The 27,558-nt window shown below is 41.0% G+C and overlaps 1 protein-coding gene across 1 annotated transcript in view; it reads right to left on the bottom strand.

Moving 5' to 3' along the window:
- The window catches only part of fbxw7 (F-box and WD repeat domain containing 7), a 79,317-nt gene that overhangs the window by 38,650 nt on the left and 13,109 nt on the right, over nt 1-27,558 (bottom strand). Inside the window, exons 3-4 of the mRNA XM_076147953.1 lie at nt 17,216-17,464; nt 16,451-16,990 (exon numbers count right to left, since the gene is read on the bottom strand). Of these exons, the coding sequence (XP_076004068.1) occupies nt 16,451-16,990; nt 17,216-17,395 (720 nt within the window). The 5' untranslated portion in view covers nt 17,396-17,464. The remainder of the gene's footprint in view (nt 1-16,450; nt 16,991-17,215; nt 17,465-27,558) is intronic.

Genomic DNA, 27,558 nt, shown 5'->3' with positions numbered 1-27,558 from the left:
AAACATATTTCTGTTAGTAAATGGCTCTTAATAAGAGGAACACAACATGAATACATTTTTAATTAATAATTCTAATCAAGGAGATACAATGAAATTACATCAAACCACACTTATGTTCTACCAAAGCAGCACTAGAATATCATTAAACAACAATTAACAGCATTAGTCAAAAAATGATTTTGGAAGGATATCATCAGGGGCTATTTGCTCAGTCAATGCACTGTAACTTTGTTCTTTTGCTTTTATTACGTTTCACCTTCAACATTTATCATATCATGCTTTCCTTTAAAATCCTTTTCATTTTCAATACATTTTTATGTTTTTTGTAAAGCACTCTGAATTGCAGTTGTGTGGGGAAACATAAATAAACTAGCTCTAGAAGAAGAGGATCCGTTAAGTTTCCATAAAGAAAAAAAGGAAAAGTATAGATTTGTTCTTTTGTCTCTGCGTCTCTGAAACTCATTTGTCATTCTCAATAAGATTTCTGTTTCATGTTTCTGGGTATTTTGGTGTTAATGTTTAAGTCACAGCTGTACTCAAGCTATTACTCAAATTGGCAGTATAAAGAATGTATGCTATGAGTGACATAATAGTAAAATAACATTGCTTTGCTTATGACAAGGTCTTAAAGATTTCAGTACTGCATACTACTACCACCATACTTCTGGAAATGTAACCAACACAGAGCTGATTTGGATATTGGCAATTTTTGTCGTTTTGGACAGCACGTTCTAAACACCAGCTGTTCATTTTAAGTTTTGGCCAAGCTCTTGCTTAGTGGCTACCCATCTTTAAGCTGCTTTCGTGCAAGAACAACAAAACTAAATGATCCTTTAAAAAATGTTTTCAAATGAAATAGAACTGTGAATAACTAATGAATGAAGAAATAACTGTAATACATATACAGTATGATAATGTTTCTAGGTAGCACTTTTTGAGTTGTGTCTTGAAAAATATGAATTGCAGTTCAGGGGTGGACGTGGCCATGGTGGATGACTACTGCAGTGGTGTGGGTGTTAAAAAAAGGAAATTGTCTTTTGGGTCAAAGAACCCAATTTCATTTCTGTACTTTCTGTACAAATTGCCCAGACTTATCAACTGAAATGCCAAAAGCACCAAGTCTTAACAGTGAACTCATTGCATTCAAGTTTGCAGTAGTTAGTCTGAAATAAAACTTAATGTCTGCTGTGAAAATGCAAAACAAATGAATGCCTTTTTATCTAAAAGTGAGGCTATACTATGAATTTGGAATTATTTTTCATGTTAACGTTCCATGCACCCCAAACCCTTGCAAACCCAAATGTTTTGAACATAAACTGACAAAGAATGCCATAATCAGTCCAAATACATTTTCAAAGGCAGCTCTCAAAATGTTTTACTTAAAATGCTCATCCCAGGGATTAACATTCGATCATACAAGTCAGTTGAGCTGATTCACTGCTCTGTTAGCTTAGCTGGATTGTTGTGCCTCCCACTAATGAACTACATTGATCAGCTGAGTCACCATGTTCCCTCATTGCCTTGTCAATACAACACTTTTTCCAAACGGTATTCATACAGAAGGAGTCGTGTCAAAGTGGCTCCATTTAGCCTTGACAACCATGAGAACTGGAGAAGTAGGGAGGGTGTTCGGTCTGTGAGTTACAGATAAAAACCTGAATCACCTTCCCTGATGCAAGGAAAATGTTAATGAATAAAGGAGTAAGTTAATAAATGAAAAGTGACACTGATGGAAGGCAGGCAGAGCAAGAGATGGAAGTTTTATGAACACGGAGTCAATACCCTGCCAGGCATGCATCCATCTGTCTGTTTGATGAAAAACAAGCTTTCACTTCACTGCATTGTCAAAGAGAAGGTATGACCTTCAAAAGACAAGAATGTCTGATCAGACCACACAATTCGGTGTACACCTTGGAAACATTCACGACACGAAACCCGACCAAGATGAAAATGGTGTTTAAGAAAATGGTGTTGATATATCTTTTGGCCAGATTTTGATTTCATATTCATCTGTTGAAGATACTACCAGATGTACAATTTCATAGCATGGGGATACCTATGCGAGATCGGGAAGTGACAAGCCACTGTAATTAGCTGGCTGAGTCACTGCCTCAATGACTGGATGTTTTTTTAAATACAATGCGAAGTGCCAGAGGAGCAGACAGAAGACCACTTTAATTGTACTTCAACTTTATATAACAATCTTGAAGACTGGCTAGAGATGTTTGGCAAGTTGTTAAAAGAAAACTGGGAATTTAGGGTGGATGCATTTTACAGAGGACAATTTATAATGGCCGAGCGCCTTTATAGATATTTCCAGACCCGCAGATGCACTACGGCCTCTTGTACTTTTATAAATTGCCATTGGCAAATAGGAGAAAGCCGTGGCCTAAAGCTGGCACTCATCCATCATCGCTCATGTTGTAAATTCTTATAATCAAAGTGAGTTGAAGGATCAGGTTTCTGACAACTAATAAACATAGTCACTTGGCCGCAAAAGAGGAGTTACATTGTCTAACCGAGTGGAGATAACGCTCACCTTTGGTTCTCAGTAATTTGTCATTTAAGCAGCTAAGGTACTTCTTGTTGCTCTGCTTGATTTTGTTTATTTTTTAAGAATGGGTCACCATGAGTCAGTGATTTAAGACACTTTTTACACTGTTTTGTTCAACCACATCACCTCAACATAACACAGTCCAATACAACACAATCACTACCCACAGCCTTCAAAATGGTCAGCGTTGTGTTTGAACATGCTTAATGGGCTTTTAGTTGTACTTTGCATTCAAGGTTCATTTGGATTTATTAAGATACCTTTATTCTAGTCACACTCCTCCCTCTGCATTAGGCAGCAAGGTCAAAACCCTCTCTTAGTTTTCACTTAGTTTGAGAATCAATCCATGTGAACGTAGCAGCTCACCAAGTGTAAAAGTAGAGACAGAGCTGAGCTGAATCTCAACGACAAAAATCACACAGTCAAGCAATGACCATCATACATCCATGTGAAATATTGACACGTCTCATTGCGAGGAAGGAAATAATGACAGCGTTGCATTACAACCTTATGGTTCTGCATTCTTGTCCATTTTAATGGGGAAACAAGAAAATAAAGAAAATCTCTGAGGATTAATGAACTGACTGAATCATGGGTCAACCTTTGCACTACACGGTATCTGATCACGTTACTACAATCAGAAAAGAATTGAAAAGCTTCACAACCTTTGCCAAGGTTTGATTTAGCACAAAATTCAGATTTGTAGCTTCATAGGGTAAAGAGCGCTGTACTATGATAGAAGTGTAGAAGGACGACACACACACACACACACACACACACACACACACACACACACACACACACACACACACACACACACACACACACACACACACACACACACACACACACACACACACACACACACACACACACACACACACACACACACACACACACAGGGACTCAGGCAGCAGGGCATATACACAGATTAGACAAAGTATGCAGACAGCCGCATCAGTTACTGCCAGTCAGCTATTCATCCACTCGCTGTCCTTGCTGATGACACGATTACAGCGAGCAGGACACTGTGAAAGGCACAGCGGTGGCCCACTGAAGGTCAATGATGTCAAATGCTGCTCAAAGACGAGAGAAGAGGACTGCATTTCACGTTTCTGGAGAGCAGTCTCAGGTACTTCCAGTGGAGTGGCCATTTGTAAAGACAAAACAGCATCAACGAGAATCAGTGTGAAATGAATGATGGCCAAAAAAATATTACAGCCAGGTGTCCATCCATTATGTGAAGATAACATGTCTTGTATATATAATGAATGCGAGACTGGTACACTTAGTTATATACTTATAGTATAATGAGATCCAATTCCATCCCTTTACCAAACATTGCCTCAGATACGTACAGATAATAAATGATGATAAATGATGCATTTGATCAACTTTCACGTTTGCATTCCTACAATTCCAGACATTTGTGCCCTTTATTCAAAGACAATATTTGACTTCCTAAGGATCTGTGTGAGTCATGAGATAACAGAGCACCGGCTCCTTGAAAACACTTTATTATACGGGATTGTGCTTCATGGGAGCAGAAAATTGACATGCAGCTTAGCAATTTATGGTCATAAAACTGACCGCATATACTGCCACGACCGTTGAAATACTCAAATAGCCACTGACAGAGGTGGGCGGTGATTTTTAATTAAGGAACCTCAGCCGATTTAGACCGAGGGGTGAGAAATTCAGCTTCTGACAAGCACAAAACAAGAAAACAAAGAACACTGAACCTCGCTGAAATGTTAAGAGCTGGCATGTGGGTGTCGTGCAGGCCAAACTGTAAATGTGATTTGAACTGGATGAGTAAGTGCAGACGTCTGTATGTGCGAGAGATAACGAGTTTAGGAGTTTCCTATTGCTGTCCATCTTAATTTACACGGTAATGTTTAGGAGCTGTGACACATTCCTGTGGAAGCAAATCTCAGCCTCACCGCTCAGCTAAGCAGCAAGGGAAATGTCAGTGCCTTCACACAGCTCAACAGCAGGTAGGACTTCATCACTGCAGACTCCGAGCATGCTCTGTGTCTCAAACACCTAAACAGCACTTTATAATATACTCTTATAGCTTTGAAGTCATACGTGCACTTGCCTCTGGTTCATCACTCATGTCCCATGTCAAAACAGTGGGACTCCTTGGCTTCAGTAGCTTAATCGATGCACTTACGAAACCTGGCTGACATAGCATGTGTCTCCATTTAAATGGGGGCTAAAGAAAACTGTTTGGCCGATCCCAGTGTTGGCTAGGTAGCGGACTGGATCTCTATACTCCCTGGAATGGGTTCGCTGCTCAGAATAGCCAATGGCAGATGCCTTCCTCCCCTGTGTTATTTGGGGCCCAAGGGCAATGGAATCCCACCTCAGCGAAGCGTGGTGTGGTCCTTGCTTAAGAGCAGGGAGAGGTCGAAATCAGCTGACTTGCAATCGCCAACTCATGGTTATGTGACGGAGGTTTGTCAACGTGACAAACGTGGTCAAAAACATCAAGGCAACAGTAGTGCAGGAGTCTCTGTTGCAACAAATAGCATGATAAAGGTCTAAAAAAAGACCTATGGACCACATGCCTGATATACTAGGTACTGTATGTGCTCTGCTAGAGGACATACACGAAAACTAAACGAAAACATGTACCAAAAAAGAGAAATGGTTTCACAAGAAGAACAATGCAAGCAAGCAAAGTCTCTTCGGGTTCATTACAATGTCACTACATAGTTTCATTGTATTGCATCAGTAAGAAAAGAGGGAAAGTAATGAAATAAGTTCTAAAAATATCAAAGAACCCTTTCCCCCAATCAAACACTATAACCAACATTTGGAAGGCAAACAGGAGTGAAAAGGCCCCAGTGAACGTGTTGGTGGAGCTGCATAATATAGTCAGAAAATGACGTTTGTTGGAGAGGAGTAGTGCTGTAGTGCTGTTCCTAGACAAAATACCAATATGAGAAATCGTTGTCCCTGTGCTTATTCATTTTATCAAGTACTTGAAACTGTCAGAACTGGCAGTCACTGAACTCCTAAACTCCAAGTGTGTATTTTTGGAGCAGTGGACCTTTGTTTTGGGGACACCGGGCTGTCTTACTTACAGGCCTTTTGGTGACGAGTTTGCAGGTATACAACAGTGAAGATGTCAGGTAGGAGTCAAACTATTTCTGTGTAGCCCATAAAGTGGTTTAAGAAATGATCCACTGAATATATGATAGACTGTGAGGAGATGAAGTTTGGTGACTTGGTTTTACTCCTTTGAGTGGAATCGTTTTTTTTATGTAGGTACATTAAAAATCTACAGTGTGCTGTTAAAGCGTCTTCAATATATTTTAATCAAGTCCTTATAGGTCTGCATATGTTCCATGTTACTGCGGTTACCTGAGTCCAGTAAGTACCTGCAGTGGACAAAATGAAAGCACTAAAGGGTTTCACCTTACTTCATAATCCAATTTGCATGCAATATCCAAAATAGTTTCCATATGGAGTAGGAATTGTTATTTTACAATATTGTGTGAAGAGAGATCATTTGTTCAAGGCACATCATTACTAGAGTGGGTCTTGCAAAGTGCATGAATATATAATTGAAGTTTTAATAAGAAGATTTAGGATGTATTAAGGAACGTGGGATCCTGTGACAAACGTGTCATTTTAAACATCACCTTTAAGAATTAGAAATGTGTACGTTAGCTGATATGGAAATACAGTATAAATAGTGAAGACAAATGTCATTGGGGTTGCTCCGAGTTTGTTGCCAAACGCATATAAGCAGCATCACGTATAGTATCATGTCACCGTGGTTGCCACGCACAGGGGCACACACACAACATAAAGGTGAAAATGTATCTCTTCAATATATGCAGGCACGCAGTTTGTACTCAGAAATAGAAAGCATATAGCTGTGGAGTGGAAGGCTTTGCAACAGTTCTTTGTATATGTGATATATAAAAACATTACATTACAGCTTGCTTTTAGGTTTTAAATACGTTTCTAACAGCATTTCATATCCATTAACTAGCTGACAGAAGGAAACAAGAGGGGAAGAAGGGGGTGAAATGCGACTGAAACCTTGTTACACTGCAACTTGCACACAAGCATCTGTTTCCCACAGCGCTCCCTTGGCTAACAATCGTAAGCCAAAACTTGCAATACACCACAACCAGGAAATTTCCTGTGGTCATTTGGGTCTTGTTAATGTGTCAATACATGGATAGCACCACTCAACACAAGGCAGCATCCCAGGAATGTGTGTCGACATTGCTAAGGGAAAGTTGTAACACGCCCATACCAGCTGCTAAAGCAGCAAATGCACGTTGCGTTGAAAGTTGGTGATACAGACATAGCTGCTATGGGCAAGTCCAGATCACCTTACCTACTCAACAGGCAGGCAGAGTCGGGCGTGGCAAGTGAGAAAAAGTAATTCCACGACTAAAATGTCCTGCTGTTAATGTTCTATATCTTGATATGCATCTACTCTAACAGCTGGATGCCTATTCTGGCTCTGGGAAATACAGCAGATTGTCCTTCTAACATTTAATTAGAAATTTAAACCAGGTCCATTTTTACCAATTCATCTCAAGTATCATTCTGCTGTAGATCTCAAGTGATGTTAACTGAAGGATATAAAAACAGGAGAATGATACCTATAAGCCCCCGAGCTTGCACAGCTGAATTCATATATTAATAATGACGGTGTAATAGGGGTATGATAAAGCAGATAATGAATGTAGTGAGGTTTATTGGTGCCTTCATTAAAAATGATCAAAAACAAACATAACCTTAACTTAATTTGAATATGAACACATCGTTACGAATGATTTGAGATGTACCACAGCACTGAGACTCTTAAGCAATCCCAGCAATGCCAGTCAATGAAGACAGCTGCGTCTTGCACAGCCGAGCCCACGTGGCAGAACAGAAAGAGCAACAACCTCATGAACCATGTGGGACCCTCTGCTTGGTCACCACAGCATAACAACACGTGGTTTCGCCCCTTATCACTCTAAATAGAAAAAAACTATTTCCATCTAGAATAACAAAATCATATCTTCATTGCTGCTGCAAGGGGTAGATAATATTCATGTCGGGTCATAAGTTTATCCAGAGCATTTTCAGACCATTGTTACAAACAAACAACTTTGTAGATATGGACATTTCTCTTAATACACTATGGGACGATGAAAGGTTGGAAAACGTACAAACAGACAGTTTTTAATAATGTCTCCTTCACTGTCCGTCACCTCCTGCTGAGTGGTTATCCTAGTCTTTGAACCTGTAACTAGTTCATAAACACCACTAACTGTGCTTAAATTACCATTGATCCATTTGTCTCAAAAAGAGCGGTCAACATAAAGGCTAGCTTTGATCCGAGAGAAAATGGAGAACGGAAAATAGAGCGCAGACATTCCCCGCTCATTGTGACAGCCACCATTTTTTCTATTTCAGTCTGCCTAATATTACAAAGCATTCTCCCGCCCTACCCCATCCATCTTCATACTTCTCTGAAACAATAGGCTATCAGATTTTAAAGTACCTAACTAAAAGCAATTGGTAAAGTAATTCAGAGATAATCTGCTGAGGAAATACCCGGGAATAAAAAGGTTCAATCAATTTTTTTTTCTCCACACGAGTAAGTGCATGTCAAATCTCAATAGTAAGAAGATGGCCTTTACACACAGCTACTATACACCAATGAGGGCTGGCAAGAGTCTAAGTATAATATTGCCCCTCTTCAGGTGTCATCGAGTTGTCCTGAACTTCAGACCTTAAACATTTAGACAGTATTTATTCAAACATAGTTTGTTTTGAAAAGCTAAAAGTAGAGTCTCATTAAATGAAGAGTTACTACTACTAGTTACTGATATTCACAATTTGTAACTTGTCAATGAAATGTACAGACGACTACGATCACGACGTCATGACTTAGATGAGTCCCTCTAGTCATGAAGCAATATCAACTGATATTAGAAAATGCTCTTGTTCTCTTGACCCTAACCCTAACCCAAGGCTAACAGGAGACGTCATTCTCATGTCTCAAAGTATCATGTCATAACCATAATGAAATGCCTAACTGAAAAATGCCAAAAGAATTCTCTCAGGCATCCTTATTTGCCATTTAAGAAGGTGAAAATCTTAATGTCGTAGTAGTAGTTGTGAGTGTGTTGGATGTCTGAGAGTGTTTAAGCTGTCAATTTGTGCTTTTTGTTTGATGATGCAAACAAATCTCCCATCTGAAAATATATCAACGCTGCAAGTAAACAGTCATCCCATTTGAGTCACAAATAGAATATTAAATGAAGTCAAATTCATCGAGATGTCAGAACTTTCTCATTGGCTTAGATGGATGCCAGATATAGGCTACTGAGGCCATTTTGTTCACGTAAACATTAGTAAATTGACAAACGAAGCCTTTGTAGTTGTTTTTCAACACTAAAACATTCATTGAAGAGTGTAAAACTGATATAACTTTATGATTTAATGTCACAGTGTGAAAGCTTAACAATCCTTTTTTACATTCTGATGCGTTTCTATGTATCTTCGCCTAAAAATAGGCTCATCGGCAACGGCCTTTTTAAGGCAACGTTTCGGAGTCCGTGAACGCCCAAGGGTGGAGCAGCGGTGAGCGAACTTTGTAAAGACACGTGTCCGACAAAATAGACCGACAAAATATTAACAAATCTTTTCAAATTAGTGCAGCACATCACCCAAGAAGTGCCTAAATAACAGATGGATAAATCATTGATGTATGCTTACAAAATGTATGCTGATTAGCTGTGTCACGGTAAACCAAGTCCATTTGGAATTAATGAAAAGATACTCTAATGGCATGCAGCATTTTTCTTTGGAAAATCATTCGACATTTCACTGTAACCACTGAAAACTTTTTTAGGGTAGAACTTTTAATTAATGGTGAAAGTGTAGCTCGGAAGAAAAAGACTGAACCAAAGATGGGGCTATGCACTAGCCAAGGAAGGACGACAAAACATGAAACTATAGCTGATGAGGACCACACAAATTAAAGAACGTATGTATACTGCATTATTGATTTCACATTGTTCTAGTTCAAAATAGTTCAGTTAAGCAAAATACAACGCTTGAAATGTAAGTTTCTACGGCGGTCTCTGAAACAACTGTGATGGGCCTAACCGTCAGATACTCACCCGTTTGCGACAGAAAGGCAGGCCCTGAGCAATGATGTTGATGCTAAATATCTTGAGAACTTTCTGTGGGGGTAAGGGTTCTCTGGCAACATCCTTTGGGTCTGCCCGGCTGGCAGCCTTGCAATCCAGTGGCGCAAGCAAAGCCTTCTCCTTCCCGGAGAGATCATTTGACGTCTTTTTCCGAGCACCAGCGGACGAGAAACGGGGGATAGGGCAATGCCGCAGCATTGCAAAAAAAAGAAAAAGAAGCTGTCTAGTGGATCATATCCCAGAAGGAGCTCAGAAACCTGGTCGGCTTAGGTCATAAGCAGATAATTTTTCTTACATGTATCTTCCCTGTACGAGAACCGCGCATCAATAGAGCTCTTGCTGAGTGTCTCCACTTATCTACTCAGACCTCACTCCCCTGCTGACTGCCACACTTTAAAATATCGCTGGGGTGTGAGGTCACTGTTGCCATCCTGCCAGGCGGAGCAGCTGCTGTACGGGCCTGAGAGAGGATGGACCAACTCAGGCTCACCCCCCTGAGCCGAGGCACTGTGGAATCTGCTCCCATGACCCCTCGGCGGTGGAATGTATACCACTAGCCACCCGCCACTATGCATATGTCCAAAGAGCTTCCTCATTGTGGTCATTCCCTGACTGCCTTCAAGTACTCCCAACTTATAATGAGCCCTGTAAAGTTCACCCAAAAAGCAACAACAAACAATGGAACACAATGTAATATCCTCATTTGGATCACGAACCGTTTTGACTGTTTGAAGCTATACTTTGTTCATTTTCTGTCCGGTTGTTAAATCTATGTGATAAGGAATTTAAGTAACTCTGCATATGTCAGCAAAGAGGCTGGGGATATTTCAGGAGGCAGGTCACACAATTTCCAAATGTTAGTATATGTGACACATGCACTTAGAAGCATCACTGAACTGACTTGACTAAATGAAGCATCTGGCACTTGAGTGTCAGAAAGGGTAAACTTCATAATCAAATCACAGAAGGGGTTTTAACAACTTTCTATTTTGCAGGTTCCAGGGTTTGAGGAGGATTGCATGACTAGAACCTCTATCAGAGAGTAACCGCATCCACGTTTGTCCTCTGAGACATTGGCTGAAAGACCTTGTTTAATGTCCAACACAGCCTGAAAGACAAAATGAGATGAAAAGGCAGGATTTCCACACAGTTCAAGAGGACTCTTACAGGCAGTTAGAGTACCGCAACAGGCAGAAGGCCTGAATTACCAGAACAATTGGATAGCGTTATACATTTTCTGTTGCAGTTTGGATAATTGGCAATGGGAAATTTAAGCAAAAAAGGAGATGTGAGCTATTTGTTGCCAACAATTGATTGACGGTTTGTATCAGCTGATATTCCTGTTTGAATCAGCAATTTAGAACAACCGTTATTAAAGTTGTTAGTTTCACTGGCTGATCCACCATGGCTGCAAGTCAGCATCACACAGGAGTTATGTTAAGTCAATTGTCTGAGGAAGATGTGGCAGTGGATTTTGAGATGGTGTTCTAGAGGTCTGATTGGAGCATCCTTGCAGAGATCTCTGACAAAAACTCTGGCTACGAGACTGTGAAAAAAACATGATCCATCCAAGGTGAGTGTAAAATGGATATACAGTACGCTTGGGGTTGAAAATGAATAAATACGACGGAAGAGACTGGCAGCTAATAAAATTATTGGTGACACAAGAAGTTTAACAAGTTAATATTTGACAGCAGCCCATAAGAAAATCACAGCTTTTAAAGAGCTGTTAAAAGGTTTTTTTCCCCTTCTGTCTGTTAAAACTGCATCCCAGTGTTACTGCCAGGTTACTGGGGTTCAATTGCTCTCAAGAAATCCCAAGACTGCTGGGGTGCGGGAGGTCAAGAATATTGGGCTTCCAGTTACTCAGCACTCATTCATCAGATGCTTTTCAGAGCCACTGAGATGACAGAACATGGCTGCAGATGTAGGCTCTATAAAACAAGAGACTGCGAGGCTTGTCTGCAGTATTATGGTTCTATACATGGTTACCTCAGGTTTATAAAAGCCAATCCAATTGCTCGTTTCTTTATTGGAAAATAAGACGTTCAAATAATTGTCCAAGTCGTGTGGGTTTACAAAGGTTCCATACCACCTGTAACACATCTAAGTCCATTTTCAGTGTCATTTGACAGGAAAATGAAACGGCCTGGGAGCAGTTATGCATGGCGGAGTTTGGAGTTGCTTGTTGATCTAGTCTGTGTAGACTGCAGTAAAAAAACTCAATTGTTCTCAAAGTTTTTATTGCAGGGTTTAGAGTATCTCAAGTGCCCTAACAAGTCCATCATCCCCACATTTAATTCCTTTTGCAGCAATTCTCAATGTTTCACTAAGTGTTACTGCTGCTGTAAAGGCTCTGTTTTCATCATCTGTAATTTTGCAAGCGGTTAACTCATTTCTCTTAAATCAAACGAAAGGATAAGCGGCTTTAGGAAATGGATGGATGGAATGGGAAAATTCTTAGGGTAGACCTAGACACTTTTTGTCTCTCTTTCATTAGTTTAATTTCTGCTCTAGTATAGAATCTACGCAGCATCTTGCCCACACGAGGACCATTCAAAAATCAAATGGGCAATGGCATGAATGTTCAATACCTGGCACACATGGCTGGACACTGCCCATATGATGCAGAAAGCAAAAGGTATGATGCAGTAATGCCTAGATGTGGTATGTGCACTGCTGTAGCCACAACCTGTGAGCAGAGCTTTATTTACATCACTTACAGGCAAGTGTCTCCCTCTGGTGTCCAAGACTGGGAGACCAATTTTGCACTGCAAATGCTTTAGTATGACCAGATTCTGTTACAGGCAGGTTTATATAATAATTTGTAAAAATGTGGCTTTGTGTTAAATTCCCTGCTTTGGTGCATGAAATCAAGCAATCGTCATACAAATTAATAGTTGTTAATCATTCTCTAGATATTTTTCCCCAAACAAAGAACCTATTTGAGGCAGATAACCCAGGTGAACAAAATAAATTATGGCACTTTAATTCAGATTCCAATCCAAATAACAATTATAAAACTGTAGACATTTTCTATTGTATGAAATGTAACATTTAGACGATGAATATTAATGAAGTTGTTCATTCACAAGCCAGCAACTCACGACTAAAGAGCTAAAGAGCAACAGCAGAGCTTGGACGTCCATGAGAACGAGTCGCTATCAATATGTATTCATAGAGAATCAAACTTGTTGCTCTCGTGTGGGTGGAAGAAAAAACGGGGGCTCTGTTGCTCATCTCTGTGCGACAAGGCCAGTGTGTGGGAGATGCCACCTACGATGCCTTTTCTTTGGAAAAGGCTTTATTGGTGGGCAGTGAATGGTAATGTGCACAAATACAGCACTAGATGTACCTAACCTGCCCCAAGTATTCTACAGTGGTGTGAATGATCATTTACTTAGCAGACTCTTTAACAAAAATAAAACATGGACGGGCTCCAGTGATATGCGCATTGCTACCGAGTGTTAGAACAAAACGAGAATGAGAGGCTGGGTCCTCTCCTTAGATTAAGCCTTTATCACCATTCAGAGGAAAAAAAGCCATTAATGAAATGCTTCAAACTTAAAACATTTTTTTGGTCATGACAGAGTAAGAAGGAAGAAAAGGTACATCTGAGCGACTATGGTGGAAAGAAAGAAACATAAACAAAGTACTTATCTTCAACAATTTAACCACACTAGTTCATCATAGTGGTTACTGACCCGCCTGGCTGGTAGGTCTGGCAAATGCCAAGCTAGATTAAAAACAAAATATAATATTATAGAATGTACTTAGATCTAAATGATAGTTCGAGTTTAAAAACAAATGTTTGACTTAGAGATCATAACAGATGCTCCGTCGTGCATTTTATGAAATCCGCCCATCCCTGCTATTTGCATCTGCTGTAATACAAAGCATGAATGACAAACTGCAGCTGGAAACCAGCAACAGCTTGTAATTCAGTTTCAAGCACCATCTCTTGTTTTGCCTCCTAATAAATACCAATATGCCTTCTACATAAAGTAGATAAAACATAATCTCACAGACCAACATACAGACGCTAATGTAAAGTTTAATATGTATTTCAAATTGGTGACTGGCAAGCCAAAGTCTAGATATCAACTAATCTGCTAGTGCAAATCCCAAACCTCTCCTATCACAACAGCACTTAGGTTCATGTAGTAAAGCAAGCACATGCAGAGATATAAAAAGGAGCTGCCTCATCTAAATCAGGACATATCCTAGAGGCAGAACGGCCTTCTCATACATGACCAGAAAAACCTCTGGAGCAGAGCCATACTGATGGCACAGTAAGTATCACCTTAACATTCAAAATGTCACCAGCTATCCCTTAGGATTCAGCCAAGACCAAAATCCCTCTCACGCAAATTACTCATATTGTCCACAATTGTGTTCAATTTGGAAGGAATACACACGCACACAAGGCAGGCTTGCAGGCTTCCTACAAAGTACACAGTAGTCTGAACCACAGGTCATTGACCATATCATCTGCTGAACTCAAACTCCTGGATCAATCCAAATTGATCCAAATCCACCTTCATGACTAAACTAACCTTTATGACTGACCACACGCTAGCCAAATCAAAGAAGTAGTTTTAATTAAAGTGTATCCTTGTTTACTTTGCAAATGTTTAAAAATAAATCTAAAACTGGCTTCGAGTCTTTTTACCCACCCAGTAATTTCCCTCGGGGTAATAAAATTTCATCTTATCTTATTAACCTGCCTCCACATATACGGTAGACCAATGTATATGACACAGTCGAGCCACATCAGCACCTTCTACAGCCCAATGACTACACACCACATGTTCATCCAGCATGGCACATTCTGTCATTCAGCATGGAAATATATCAAGTGATGCATGCCCTTTTGGTACCTTTGAATAGAAAGGCATCTGGTGAAACAATAAATCTGAATCGCATTTGGCTAAATATAAGCGTATCTGTACGGTTTACATCTTCAGTTTTTGCTCTTGAATATGCAACCTGTAGTTATTAGAAAATATTGAAGTTAATGTTGCTTTGAGGGGAATTTCTTTTCTTTTCTTTTGAGGTTTTACTCGTACAGCGATCCAGCAGGGGAGCTTGGCACTGGGTCAAAAGACGAGAGTAATGTAAGAGGAGGAGGTGAAGGGTTTAACTCTGGTGACATGACACGACGGCACCTGGAGCCCTGATAGAGTGAGGTATCATCTGCCCCATACATGCCTAGAAAGCTGAAAATCACATTTTAGACTCCTACAGGGATGTATCCACATTCCACCTTTAAACACTTACACCGCTCTGTCTTTCTGTTATTTACCGAACCACTCATTCTGCACCACTTTGATTCGTAAAGGGCAAAGTATGCGTTAACTCAAATGCCTGTCAGAGAGTTGGGTGGTGGTGGAACTAGTCAAATGGGAAAGATCTGTGTCCAACAAAAGTTTGAACATCCGCTTCACAGGCCAATCGAAGGGTGCAGTGATGTGTGACAGTAGGCTGGGGTTTGAATTTTTCTTGGACTCAGCAGCATCAAATCCAGTTGGGCCAACTACTGTAGCCAAAAAGCCTGAAGACCTATCTGACATCTGTGTCAAATGGTGAGCGGCACAGAGGAGGAAAAGCAGAAGGACTCTAATGAACTATACTTGATTCAGAGTATTTTACTTGCAAAAGAACTTCCCCCTGCTGGGCTGTAGTCTAGTTCTACAACTCTGCTGTAGAAAGTTTTGTACAACTGAATAGTGGACAAACTCTCTATGAGATAAAGGTCTAAAGTCATTCTACAGTCCATGATTTGCTTTATGACTTCTGAACTTGACAACCGATAATCGTATCAGCGACGGAACCTTTCAAATACTACAAAATGTTACTTATCTTCTCTACCTTCCAGCAATCATTTTAACAATCATATTCTGCATTTTTGTTTTGACTGTAATTGACTATGACTGTAAGTGAGCCATCCCATCAGTCATCATTTATACAACGCACCGGTATCAACATTCAAATGTTGGTCCTGTACCTACATACTGGTTTGTTCTGTTAGACAGGAAAGATCTGGCACACCCATTAAAAGTTCTACACGTGATCACACACGCCCAGTTTTGGTGATGAGACGGACTCAGTGTGTTATCATTTTCATGCTTGCCCATAAAGTCGGGTAGTGCTAGCAGAAACCACGCTCACCGATGGACCTGCGCAGCCATGTAGTGTTTTCATATATTCTGGCTGAACACTGAATGGGACTCAACTTGTGCGTGGGTAAAACAATGCAGAGGCACCGTACAATGTAAACAGGACAGCCTGGCAAAGTCAAGCAAAGTCTGCACACACTCCTCAGAAGTCTAATGTAGCCATAGTTGCGGCAGCCTGTATTCAAAATTGCTCTCCTTTTTTTAATCTTCTTGAGTTCTATCTTTCACTTCAAATATTATATAAACCTACTACAGAAATGGAATGTGCTGTTATTTGTATTATATAAATTTCTCCACAGGCTTGTGTTGTTGTGAGAGTCCAAGGCTTCCAGTGCAATTACAGTGCAGTAACAGGTTTTTGTCAAAAGAGGGAGCTACAGACTTAGGTACACAATACACAGTACGCACTATGTCACTGCAGTGCACTGTGGGGTATGTTACATAGGAATGGTGTGATAACACTGCTCATGGACAAATCTGTGACTAAATGAGTGAAGCTACAGACAGGATCTGATTTTTCTTGTCAGTGTTCTTACCTTTTTATTGGAAGAGCTTTGGTGTGTGCAACCCGAGGCCAGGTTGTTACTGGGGGCAGACACATTGTTCCTGAGAGGGGGAGACCGCAGCCCTTCCTCCCCTTCCCCTTCCTCCTCCTCGTCCTCCTCCCTCCCACTCTCTGAGTGTTCAAAGTCATCACTGTCTTGGTCCATCTCTTCCTCATCCTCATCCTCCTCGTCGTCCTCCCCCTCTTCTCTCTCCTCTTCCTCCCTCCCTTGTTCCTCCCCTCCCTCTGTCCTCTCTTCCCCCTCTTCCTCCTCTTGCTGGCTGCTGCTATTGTTGTTCTCCTCTTCCTCCTCCTCCTCGTCCTCGCCCGGTGGCTCTCCACGCAAACGCCTCTCCTCAGTCCGCCACATCCATCGGGATCCTTTCGCCCCTCCGTTTACTTCGTGTGGTGGGCCGTCTTCCTCTTCTTCCCCTTCCTCGCCTTCCTCGTCTCGCTGAGGGCCGTTTCTGGCTCCCGACTCGCTGGGTGCCCATGGTTGTTCTCTCTCACCATCGAGTTGCTCTGCCTCGGGCTGAGAAGAGGCAGACAAAACACAAAATTGCATCATGATGCCACCAATTGCATTCGCAACAGTATACATTTCCTGCATGGTGACAGAAGGCAAAAGTTGTTTTTATAGGGTGTGGCGTTTTCTCAAAAACACTACTTTCAATTCGACATGACAATTCGCCCTTAGCTATAAAGTTTCTCAAAGCCTCCAGAAAATGTTTAGTGCGGGAAACAACAGTAGCATTACCCGGTGCTGCAGCTGTGCTTCCTCCTCTACTACCCGGTTCATGTGTTCATCTTCATCACCCTCCTCTGCTGCCTGCTGGGGTGCCCGGGCTGTGGAGGAGGCGTTACCTCGCACTGCCGGACCCCCCAGCCCCCGCCTTCGCCTGCTGCTGCTGCCCCCAGACAGCAGATCCTGGTTCATTTCCAAAAGCCAGCTTGCTACCTCCTGGACCTTCGCTAGGCTGTCTGAGGAGGAGAAGGGCTTGACATGCTGTAAAGAGACCGAAAAAGAGAAGGAAAAATAGAACATTTAAATACGTTAATAGAACTTTTGTATAATAAATCTATAATTGTAAGACAAAATCCAACAAAAGCTAAAAAGTGTTTCACATGTTCATTTGATGGATCAATCCAAAACAAACTATCCTTTGTGTCTATTTCCCGTCTTAGGGATAAAACATTAAGGGCATTAACATTTGTACTTGGAGCCTTAACATTGCTGTTCGGCAGTAGAAATGAGATGACAGGCGTTAATGTGTCTGGCTTCAGATCACACAGAGTTGGATGCTCTGCCTCACATGCTGACAGAAAGACAAAACAGCCTTAAGAGCTACTGGTGTTCCAACTTCCAGCACAGCCAATAAACAAACCTCAGTCCGTCAATACAAAAGCAAAACCTGGGCTCAAATGGACTAAATGCTAATCCCGCAATTTCCCTTCATTTATATCAGCCAGCAAGTACAGTCTTAAAGCTTTGGAAATGTGTGTCTCATTGTTTATCCACTGTATTGCCGATAATGCATCCACCAGTTAATGATGGCCAACTTTATGAATTACTGCAAGTAATACAAGAAAATCCCTTTACATCTGAAATCACTCACCAAAGTGTATGCATAATCCAAGCATGAAAGCTTTAGTGAGACACACTGAAACTTAAAGAACAACATTCCTGATCCGTCGCACACCATCACATTACCCACTGCTTTTACAGACACATAAACGTATAGCGCTGCAGGGCGATGATTCAGTATGGCGTGGCTATACAAAATGACAGGTTACAGACAAGGAGTTCAGTTCCTGAGGAGGACCTGATGCATACGACAGGAATGATCCTGTAAGCAAGTGTTGTTTACCTTTATGAAATGCTGGAGATTCTGACACAACTGCGCTAAGGTCTTTTGTCTTGAGGTTGTTTTGCCTTAATTCATAAAATCCATCCCTTATAACATCTAAAAAAAGAAGTACAAATGAAGGGGAAAGTTGTCAGCGGCATTTATCAACTCAGGTTTTAAAGAAATCCTGCAGCTGCTTCACAATTAAGTGTTTTCTTTGTTTAGCTTAATAGGGATCAAATACCCGGAACAGAGCCCAACTTGAAAAAATTCAAAACTGGGCATTTTTACAAGTCAGAAAAGGTATTGTGATTATCAAAACCATTATTAGGTCCAATTTACTGTGTTACGTTCAAAAAAAGGGTCAGGCTTACATATTGTCATGGCAACATCTGCTTCCTGATCCTCTCCTCTACCTGCCTCTAGTTTTTCATCGTCTTGTTGTCTGCAGGACAAACTGTGCCTCTGTCTTTTGTGTTATTAGCTGCCATCTTCCCTTGTTCTAAGTACAGTTGTGCGTCACACATCAAACCCCCCTCCCCCGGAACCTTAATAATCTATATTGTCATAAGTTCCCCCGCAACCAATTCATTGGGTGCATCTACCCAGTAGACCTGCAATAAATAATGCCTTTTTGGTGTGTATGTTCGGGTTTGTTTGTAACTAACCAAGACATTTTGAACGGATATCATCAGAACTCTCACCGGATTGATCAGCATCTCTATAACCTGCCATACCTTTTAACTGCCGCTGGGTCAGAAAGGTCATTTAAGTCAGCGGTCAATTCATAACTGTACGAATCAGACAGTGATCAAATGGTCATGTGGGCAAGTAAGCAAATGAATGTCTTCATCCACGAGACGATTTGTGTCAGATTGACTGGTGATTTCCAACAAATTAAGGATTACACCAGAAACTAGGCTCTGCATTCCAGCTAACCAGAATCAAATTCAATTGGATCGACTTCACATACATAGTTTGACCGTGAGAGGAGCACAGGGGAGGCAGAGTGACAGAAATGGGGCAAAGGAAAACAGGGGACAGAAGGGAAAATCCCAGAGAGAGAGGGGGGGAAATGGAACCAATCTGATCATTCCAGCTGGTAAAACCAACTGCTGCCAACATCCAGTGGATAAAATTAACCCATCAAAGACATCCAGAATAACGTGTCTATCATCTCACACCAAGTTAGAAAAAAGTTAAAAATAAGATGATCCAAACAAGAGATCCACAGATTATTGTTAAAATGTCGATAAAGACACAGGCCGATGCATGTACAAAAAAAAAACATAGAGACATCAAATAAAACTTGTTTACTCCGTCCTCTATATTGATTTATCTAAATGCGTAAGGAAGCAGGTCAAGCTGCCGAGTTCAAAGTGAAAAGCTGGAAAAGTAAATCTAAATAGGGATTATATCTTTCAACTGTAATGTGTGATTACACAAAGGGAGTATTTTCAATAATGTATACATTACATAATGTATACCTTAAAACTTGCTGCTCTCCTGTCCTTTAGGAAATCAAAATTATACTGGTTATATTATCGAGACAAACTCAAAGTGAAATGTGAGGACATTTCCATAAAAAATGCAATGACTGTACATTTACTTCACTTTATCAATCGGACAATGTTCTGCTGCTTGCTCTTTAATTAACAGAAATCTTAACACTTGTCTTATACATCACAACTACAGAAGGCATATGAACGGTTTAAATGCTATAAAAAAGTTGTCTTGGAAGCCACAGTTAAAAGCTGCAGTTAAAAGTTGTAGATAATTGATTAGAATAAGACATTTTGTTTCGACAAAGAGTCAAATTGCTTTGACCTTGAGGGGAATGGTAAGACTTCTCTCTGTCTTGACTGTATAGTCCCTGCGCTGTGGTGGGAAGCATTAGACCCATCTCAGATTGCACAGCGTCCCTGGGGGCCACCAGTGTGAGTTGCTGTGAGCTCAGAAGAGGAAGGCTATGAATAGCTGAAGTTGTCCTGCCTTTTACCGGAATGACCAAGGTTCCGTAATTAGTTTCCTAAACACAGCATGAAATGTGTTTGTGATTTTTGTTGTTCAGACAATTGTGGACGGTTCACACAAACACACACGCGGTGGGGGGGATAAATGCACAAGAAAGGTGTGATGAAATGTAACAATATTCTGCTTTATGTAGAACCAAAAGCATGCTTACACTCCCGAGACCGATTTGATAGTTTTGGAGCATTACACTCTTTTTTTAATTTTGGCACACACTTGAGATATACTCATCTCATAATTATTGTTTACATTATCTTAACAAGATCAGGTGTTGTGAATATGATTTGATTCAGAGCAAAAGTCTAGATGGTAGAGCCTTTGATGAAGACACTTGAGGGAGGAAATGTTTGTCTTTTTGTCAAAAAACATTGGTGATTTCAAAACATAAGAGCTGACAATATATCAGTTTCCTGCACTTCTGTATCCTCCTCTAGTGAATGTCCTTTTATTCCAAACATGTTTTAACACGACTATTATTGACCGCCACTTCACTGCAAGAACTGTGCAGTGGTGAGAGGGGGAAAGGGGGGAAAAATTAATTTGGGGAAGCTGGCTAACCTTTTGCCCCAAGTAGGTGGGATTTGGTTGAAATTGTAAACTATCACAAATGGTGATAGACGAACAATCAATACTTCATACAAAACCCAGATGCAACCGAGGAAATAAGATGTGCTAATCCTTCAGGCTAGATCTCTAGATACTTTGTGTCTTCAACTACTTTGAAAAACTTTTGCTGCTTACACACACCCTCTTCTTCATTAAAGGGCTTTGGACCTTATCAGTTAATTGTGCCAAGTTGGCTCTTCACAGAAAAGATACAGGTGCGGGGCATAATGGCATTACTCTGGCCTGTGCACAGTGATAATAAGGGACATTTCATCTTCAGGGTTGCTTCTCTAGGGTGATATTGGCAGTTCATATAGGCAGTGTAGTGTAGAGTTTGTGTTGACTGTTGAAAGAGGATGATCACATGCACATGCAAGAAAGGGAAGTTCAATGAGGGCATTGAAACCAAACAGATGCAAAGAAAATTGCCACAATAATGTTCACATCTCTATTACTGAGCAACAGTTCATCTGAAGGAACAGGAAGTATTAAGTTCTCTGATTTGCACGGGTAGTAAAGGTTGTGTTGTCATTGGTATGAAGAGCAGGCTGACCCACCACAACCACTTATCAAGCGGAAATAACCTTGAACGTGTTCATCTTGTCCTGTGTTCAGTAACTGGTTGAAGTAGGATAAGCTACATTATGGGATTTAACAAGGTCGACATTTTGTGCAAAGCAGATTTAGTACTTTTTTTATTAATTTATGTTTAATTGCCCATACTGCCCATAATATATTGCCTTTAATTTATTCATTATTTTATCTTTACAGTGGTCACCGTTTAGAAATTTCTTTTACTAAATCTTAAAACTTTAACTTCTGTCTTTTTTATGTATCAGTTCTGTTTTTAAATCTCATTTCAGGTGTTGAGAAAAGCTTATCTTGTATACCAGGGTGATTTTATTCAAGTTTATTGCAGTATGAAATGTTCATATTGGCACACAGAGCTGTATGTGTCTGTATAATGCAGCCTAATCACAATAATATTATCATATTATGACGTCACCCTTATCCTAATGGGAGGAAAACTGAGTGCGGAACTTAAACGATGAGCTGCTGTCTGGTGTAAACTATTTCCAGCCTTGAAAAAGATGAAACCTGGTTAAAGGGGCGCGTTCGTTTCAAGGCTAATGGATTCAGTGGATAAAGCTTGTTGAGGAAACGGAAAGAAAATTAGAGGATAAAACAGAACAGCTTTAAAAGGCAGCCATAAATCAAGTCAGTGTGACCTTAATAGAACAGTGGGAGACAGTGAGGAAAATACTGGCACAGTTCACGTTGCACATAGATATAGATTGTGCAGCAGCCATGTGTCAGCCCTACAATACTGATAATGTGACATTAGTCAATTGTAAAGAAACATTGGAAGCTGAAGGGTCCATTCTGCTCTTCCATGTAATATGTGACTGCAAGACACAACAGGCAAGATTTTAATTTTATTAATGAATTCGGATGCCAAGACATGGCACATCAAGGACACTCTTCAAGATGAGCAAACCTAAGAATACAGTGCTATAACCCATCCTCGGTTCTTTGCTACTAATCGATGGGTCTATTTGGAGCTGGTGCCCTGTGATGTCTCCAGAGAAGAAACTGAAACCAAAATTCCTCGTTTGCTTTGAGGAGAGAGCGCATGTCTCCCCCGCCCATTTAGTAGAAATGTTCATAATGCTATGTGGACTAAAATTGCTGAAGAAAAATTACGAGAACTATTAATTTACCTCAACATTTTTGAAATGTCATAAGTTTTCTTCCACTACACCTCCTCTAATATGTCACTCATTATCTCTTTCTCATTTGAATAGTTGCCATGCAACAGCCCTACCATACCACAACGATTCTTCTGTGGACTTCTCTGACTACAAATTACACATCTAGAAAGATAGATTGGGTGCAAATGTTCCTGGAAACGGAGAAAATCATTCTCCTAAAAACTGAAAGCCGCTTCCATAGAGGACAGCGGACAGGCGTGGATGCCAGCCAACTATTAGAAAAGTCAGGTGCTGAATAGGCAATGAAATCAGGGGACATTTCCAGCTATAGCCGTGGGACAAAAGCATCTATGAGACCAAAGAAACACACTCACACTGGCACATGCACACACCCACTCAGACAATCTTGTTTGGCTTTTATTTGGTTCCATTAGAAAAAGCTTTTTCTCCAGTTGAGGAGGGGCAGCAATCACTGCAAACCACAGACAGTCTGAAGGCATCCATTTAAATGACTCTTGATAGCTGAGAGCAAGTCCACCGATGTCAAGGCAGAAAGCCAGGCATTAAATCACCTGGTTCCATTAAAGAATCAATTACTGTGGTGCGCTCCCCTGACAGCACACTTCTTATACCTGAGAAATTGCTTTGGACAACCAAAACAGGTTAACAGTGTAAAAATTACAAGGACACAGCACTTCACCCTCTGTTCTGTTCTGCTATTTGCTGTCATGCCCCGTATGTTTTGTGCACTGCACACAGAGAAGAGCTACATGGCATAATGCTGTGTGGTCAAGCGGGGCGTAGGCATAGATCTTTCTGTGTCTGTGGGCACCGAGACAATATTACCTTTGGTGGAGGTGGGCAGGCAGAAGCCAGTCGCTGCAGCTGTTCTGAAGTATGGCTGCAGGAAAGGAGATCTGAGCAGCACGCTGAGCGGCCCAGTCTCTTCATCAGAGAGGAGATGATGCTGCAGCCACAGCCACACATTGACTTGCTCATTAGTAGCCTGGCTGCACTGGGAGAAAGAGATGCAGGGAAAGGAGAACTGCAAGCCACAGCCACTTCCTGGTCTTTGCCGATTTCCCTCAGTGGTCCAGATGCTTTTTCCACAATGTAATCCACAAGGTGCCGACCCACAGGTATTCCAACAGCGAGTGATGACCCGTTCTATCTACAGTCAACATAATAAAGAAGCAGGCGCTCACCTTAATCCATACTAAGGGCACTTGAGTTGAGTTCAGATGGCTGGTCCATTTCCCTGGAGATTTTCTGCTCACTTACTCCACTCCCTCTGCTGTACTTTTATCTCTAAACAGCAAGCTAAAACACACGCCTTCCTGCTGCAGCTCCCTCACTCTGATTCAAAAAACCACCATCTCCTAACAATGTAAAAGATAATGACAACGCATCGCATACCACCCTTGTATTCAGTCTCGTAACATTCCCATCCATTCCTCCACTCCATCCACTGCTTTCGACTGAGTCTGCCGTGCCGAGAGGATGCTGTCCCTGTCAACACTGCTGCCACCGCTGTAAACTCCCCCCAGCAGCTCCAGCAGTGAGCCACTCAGACTGAGCTCCTCCAACTTGCCGATAAAAAGTGCTTCCTTCATATGACATTCGAGCTCCTAGTTGTTCCATTAATTGAGGAAGCAGAGGGCAGAATATCACAATAAATCCAAGGCATTCTGGATACACCAGAAGGACTGATAGCAGGATACAGCCGTCGGGATGCAGTGGGGGAGGGATCCACGGTAAGCGTTTCAGGAACCGCTCCAGAGCAGACGCGGTTATTATAGTGATCACCTGTCAGCCCGGTCAAGATGTCACAGATGACCGCTGCAATAACATGGATACTTTTCATCCGCTTTTCAACTGAATAATAATATAATTATAATAAAGAGCGAGAAAAAAGTAACTAACACGTGATAAATGCATTAGCTGCTGTGTTGGACCGAATACTCCACAGTAATTTACATTTTGTTTTAAATAAATGAGTGCACTATATGACCTGCATGGCTGAGACAAGCGCTAATTTCAGCATCTGCAATTCAAGCAAATGTGTCGTTTCTTTTCCTTTGTTTTGTGTCGACTGATCAACACCTGCCCGACTTTGTGAGATGACACATTCAGTGGTCGCCACACCATCACGAATCATTAACATGAGCGATCTTGTGACTTGCACAGGTAGGCGGATCATACGGCTAAGCTCAGAAGGGAATCGTTATCAGGGTTAATGAAGTCAGCTTCGTGAAACGGAGAGAATGAGTGGGAGGGGCAGTGATGATGGCATGACAAAGACGGGTTGAGAAATAGCTGAGAATGTGCCTTGTGTTAAAGGATCCGTTGCTGCTTGCTATTAATAGCGCACAAATCACATTAAATGACCATTCAAGATCCCTGTTTCCAGTCGGCACCAATATGCAGAGGGCCATTAAAAGAGCAAGTCAGTAATAAATATACCAATATTAACTTAAAAATCTGCATTTCATCAAGTATCACATGATGAATCATGCGTGTTGTGGACAGTACTTAGCAGGAAACTCCAATTTCATTTGATAGTGAGATTATTATTATTAATTTGTTATTTCAGTACTGGTCTATGCAGAAGCTTTGATACTGTCAGTATCAAATATTATTGTTATATTGTTAAGAATGCAATAAGAATGGACCATCAAATGTGTTTCAAAGGTCTGCTGTCGGGTAAAGCAACAGCACATTTTGCTGCCTTTTCTTTGAGGCAGTGGTGAAGAGAGTGCTCCCACCGGCTATCCTGCATTGTTAATCTGTGATTTTACCCATTTACAGGGGTTTACTCCTCATTTCTCACCTGCACCTTTAACTTGGCATATGGGCTGTCAGCGTCAGTGCAAAGCAAGGCAAAACATTGATGTCAGAGGGAAATGTTCAGACACATCCCGAATTCTAAATTGCCCAAGCCTAAACTGCCCAAAGATGCGGGTTTGTCTCCGTGTATTAGCCCTCTGCTTGACTGGTGGCCTGTCCGGCGTGTACCCAGTCACTTGCCAAACGACTGCTGCAGGTAGGCTTCAGCCAATATGGATGTGCAGTTGAGACCAACCCAACAGAAATAAGTTGGGAGTATAATAATGCAGCATTGTGGGGACGTTTATCAGGCTCACTCACTCCTACATCATCGTGCAGTTAACATGACTACTAAAGGCCATACCCTCACCACTATGATTTATTGCCATACCTTGTTGATGCCTTTCTGATCAAAAAAAGCGCACCAAGAAATAAAACTTTAACAGACAAAGATTCATATCCACAACCATCACAAACATTCCATAAAAGAAAATTGAATAATATCAACGTGGAACAAAGAAAATGGATTACATGAAATTCAGAATTGTATGTTGTGTTTTACTGACCATGACTGTGCAGCCTTCATGTAACTAAAATGGCATTCAGAGAGATGGCAGCCACAGACACACCGACAGACATTGAGGCGTTCTAGTGACCGCCTGGATCGTAACGTGACTGTTCCAAAGACATAACTGTCACCAAAAAAAGCCAATTTCTCTCTTTTTTTTTTTTTTTATTCTTTTCTCGACAAGGGCTGGAATATATAGAACGGTGAGAGGGTGTCCTGTTCATTATTTATGAATATTGCTTTTCACTGTGTCAGCTCAGTGCTTCGGTATTGATCCATAAAATGGAGCAACACTGCACCCAAGCAAAAGGTTTCAAAGGAAGAGAGACAGGCACAAAGCTCACACGGAGCAGCTATCCTGGGAAACCAAATCCCCTTGGTCTTCTAAGTGGATCGGCCAGTAGGACCGTCATTGGACATGTCATGAATTGCAAAACCGTATTGTATTGATTGTTGGTCTATGCAAACTAAGTCTATATAATCTTTGTTTCTTTTTTTGCTCTTCAAACTAACTGAGCAGCACCATAATATATAACAGTATAGATGGATTGTGGTGGTTTAATTACCCGTCTCATGAACATACGAGGACCCAAAAATAACTTGGGACATAACTTCTTAAAGTGTGCTTGAACGCCAAGACTGGATTGCTCACAAATGCAAACAAAATATGCCAACCCTTGCACAACACACACATGCTCTGTACAAATTACTTTGGGCCAAATAACAAATATTTAATTGATATCGGTAATTTATACCGCTCTGTCTCCTCCAAATGGCTAATGTTTTCTGTCCTTGATGTAACATTTTCAAGTCATGATCCCCTCCCACGAACTGAGTGCTGTGAATGTAATATCATCCAGTCAATCTACAGCCAACTTTGCAGTGGGAAGACTGGTGTGGCCACGGATGAGACATTATGGTCGGCTGCTGTAAGCAATGTCTCAGCTAAACCCCGACAGGTTTCACCTTGGGATCAATCTAATTGGTGTTAGCAGATACTTATGAACATAGGAGAGTTTCTAAACTTCCAAATCAAAGAAACACAATCTTTAACCTGCATCACAACTCTACTATGGAAAATGATTTGACATCGACATATTTCTAACACACTTTAAAACTTGTTACTTGCTGACAAATTATTTCAGTACATTATTTCAGAGCAAAGTCTAATTGACAACACTTAATCTCTTCAGGCCAATTAGATATTAAAATGTTCAAGTTGTTATCTCAATGCATATCTATTTTAAGTTAAGTGCTTTGAATAACCATGTTTGAATATATTATACAATAAAGCAGCAATGCCTTTCCTTTACGACCATGACGGCCAGGTACTGTAGTAAAACACATCCAGTACAGGCTCATATACTGTATATACCCACTCTGCATCACGCGGTAATAGGGTAATGCAGTAGATCGAGTTTACACATCTAATGTATACTAATGTCACTTTTCTTTATCTATCATGCTGGAATAAATAGTCTGTATGATTAAGCTTGTAGAGAGGACAGAT

This window comes from Genypterus blacodes, unplaced genomic scaffold, assembly GCF_046128005.1.
Source record: "Genypterus blacodes isolate CSIRO-AG114 ecotype Tasmania unplaced genomic scaffold, CSIRO-AGI_Gbla_v1 ptg000039l_1, whole genome shotgun sequence".
Taxonomy (NCBI): Eukaryota; Metazoa; Chordata; class Actinopteri; order Ophidiiformes; family Ophidiidae; genus Genypterus; species Genypterus blacodes.
This window is presented reverse-complemented; position numbering and strand designations above follow the sequence as displayed.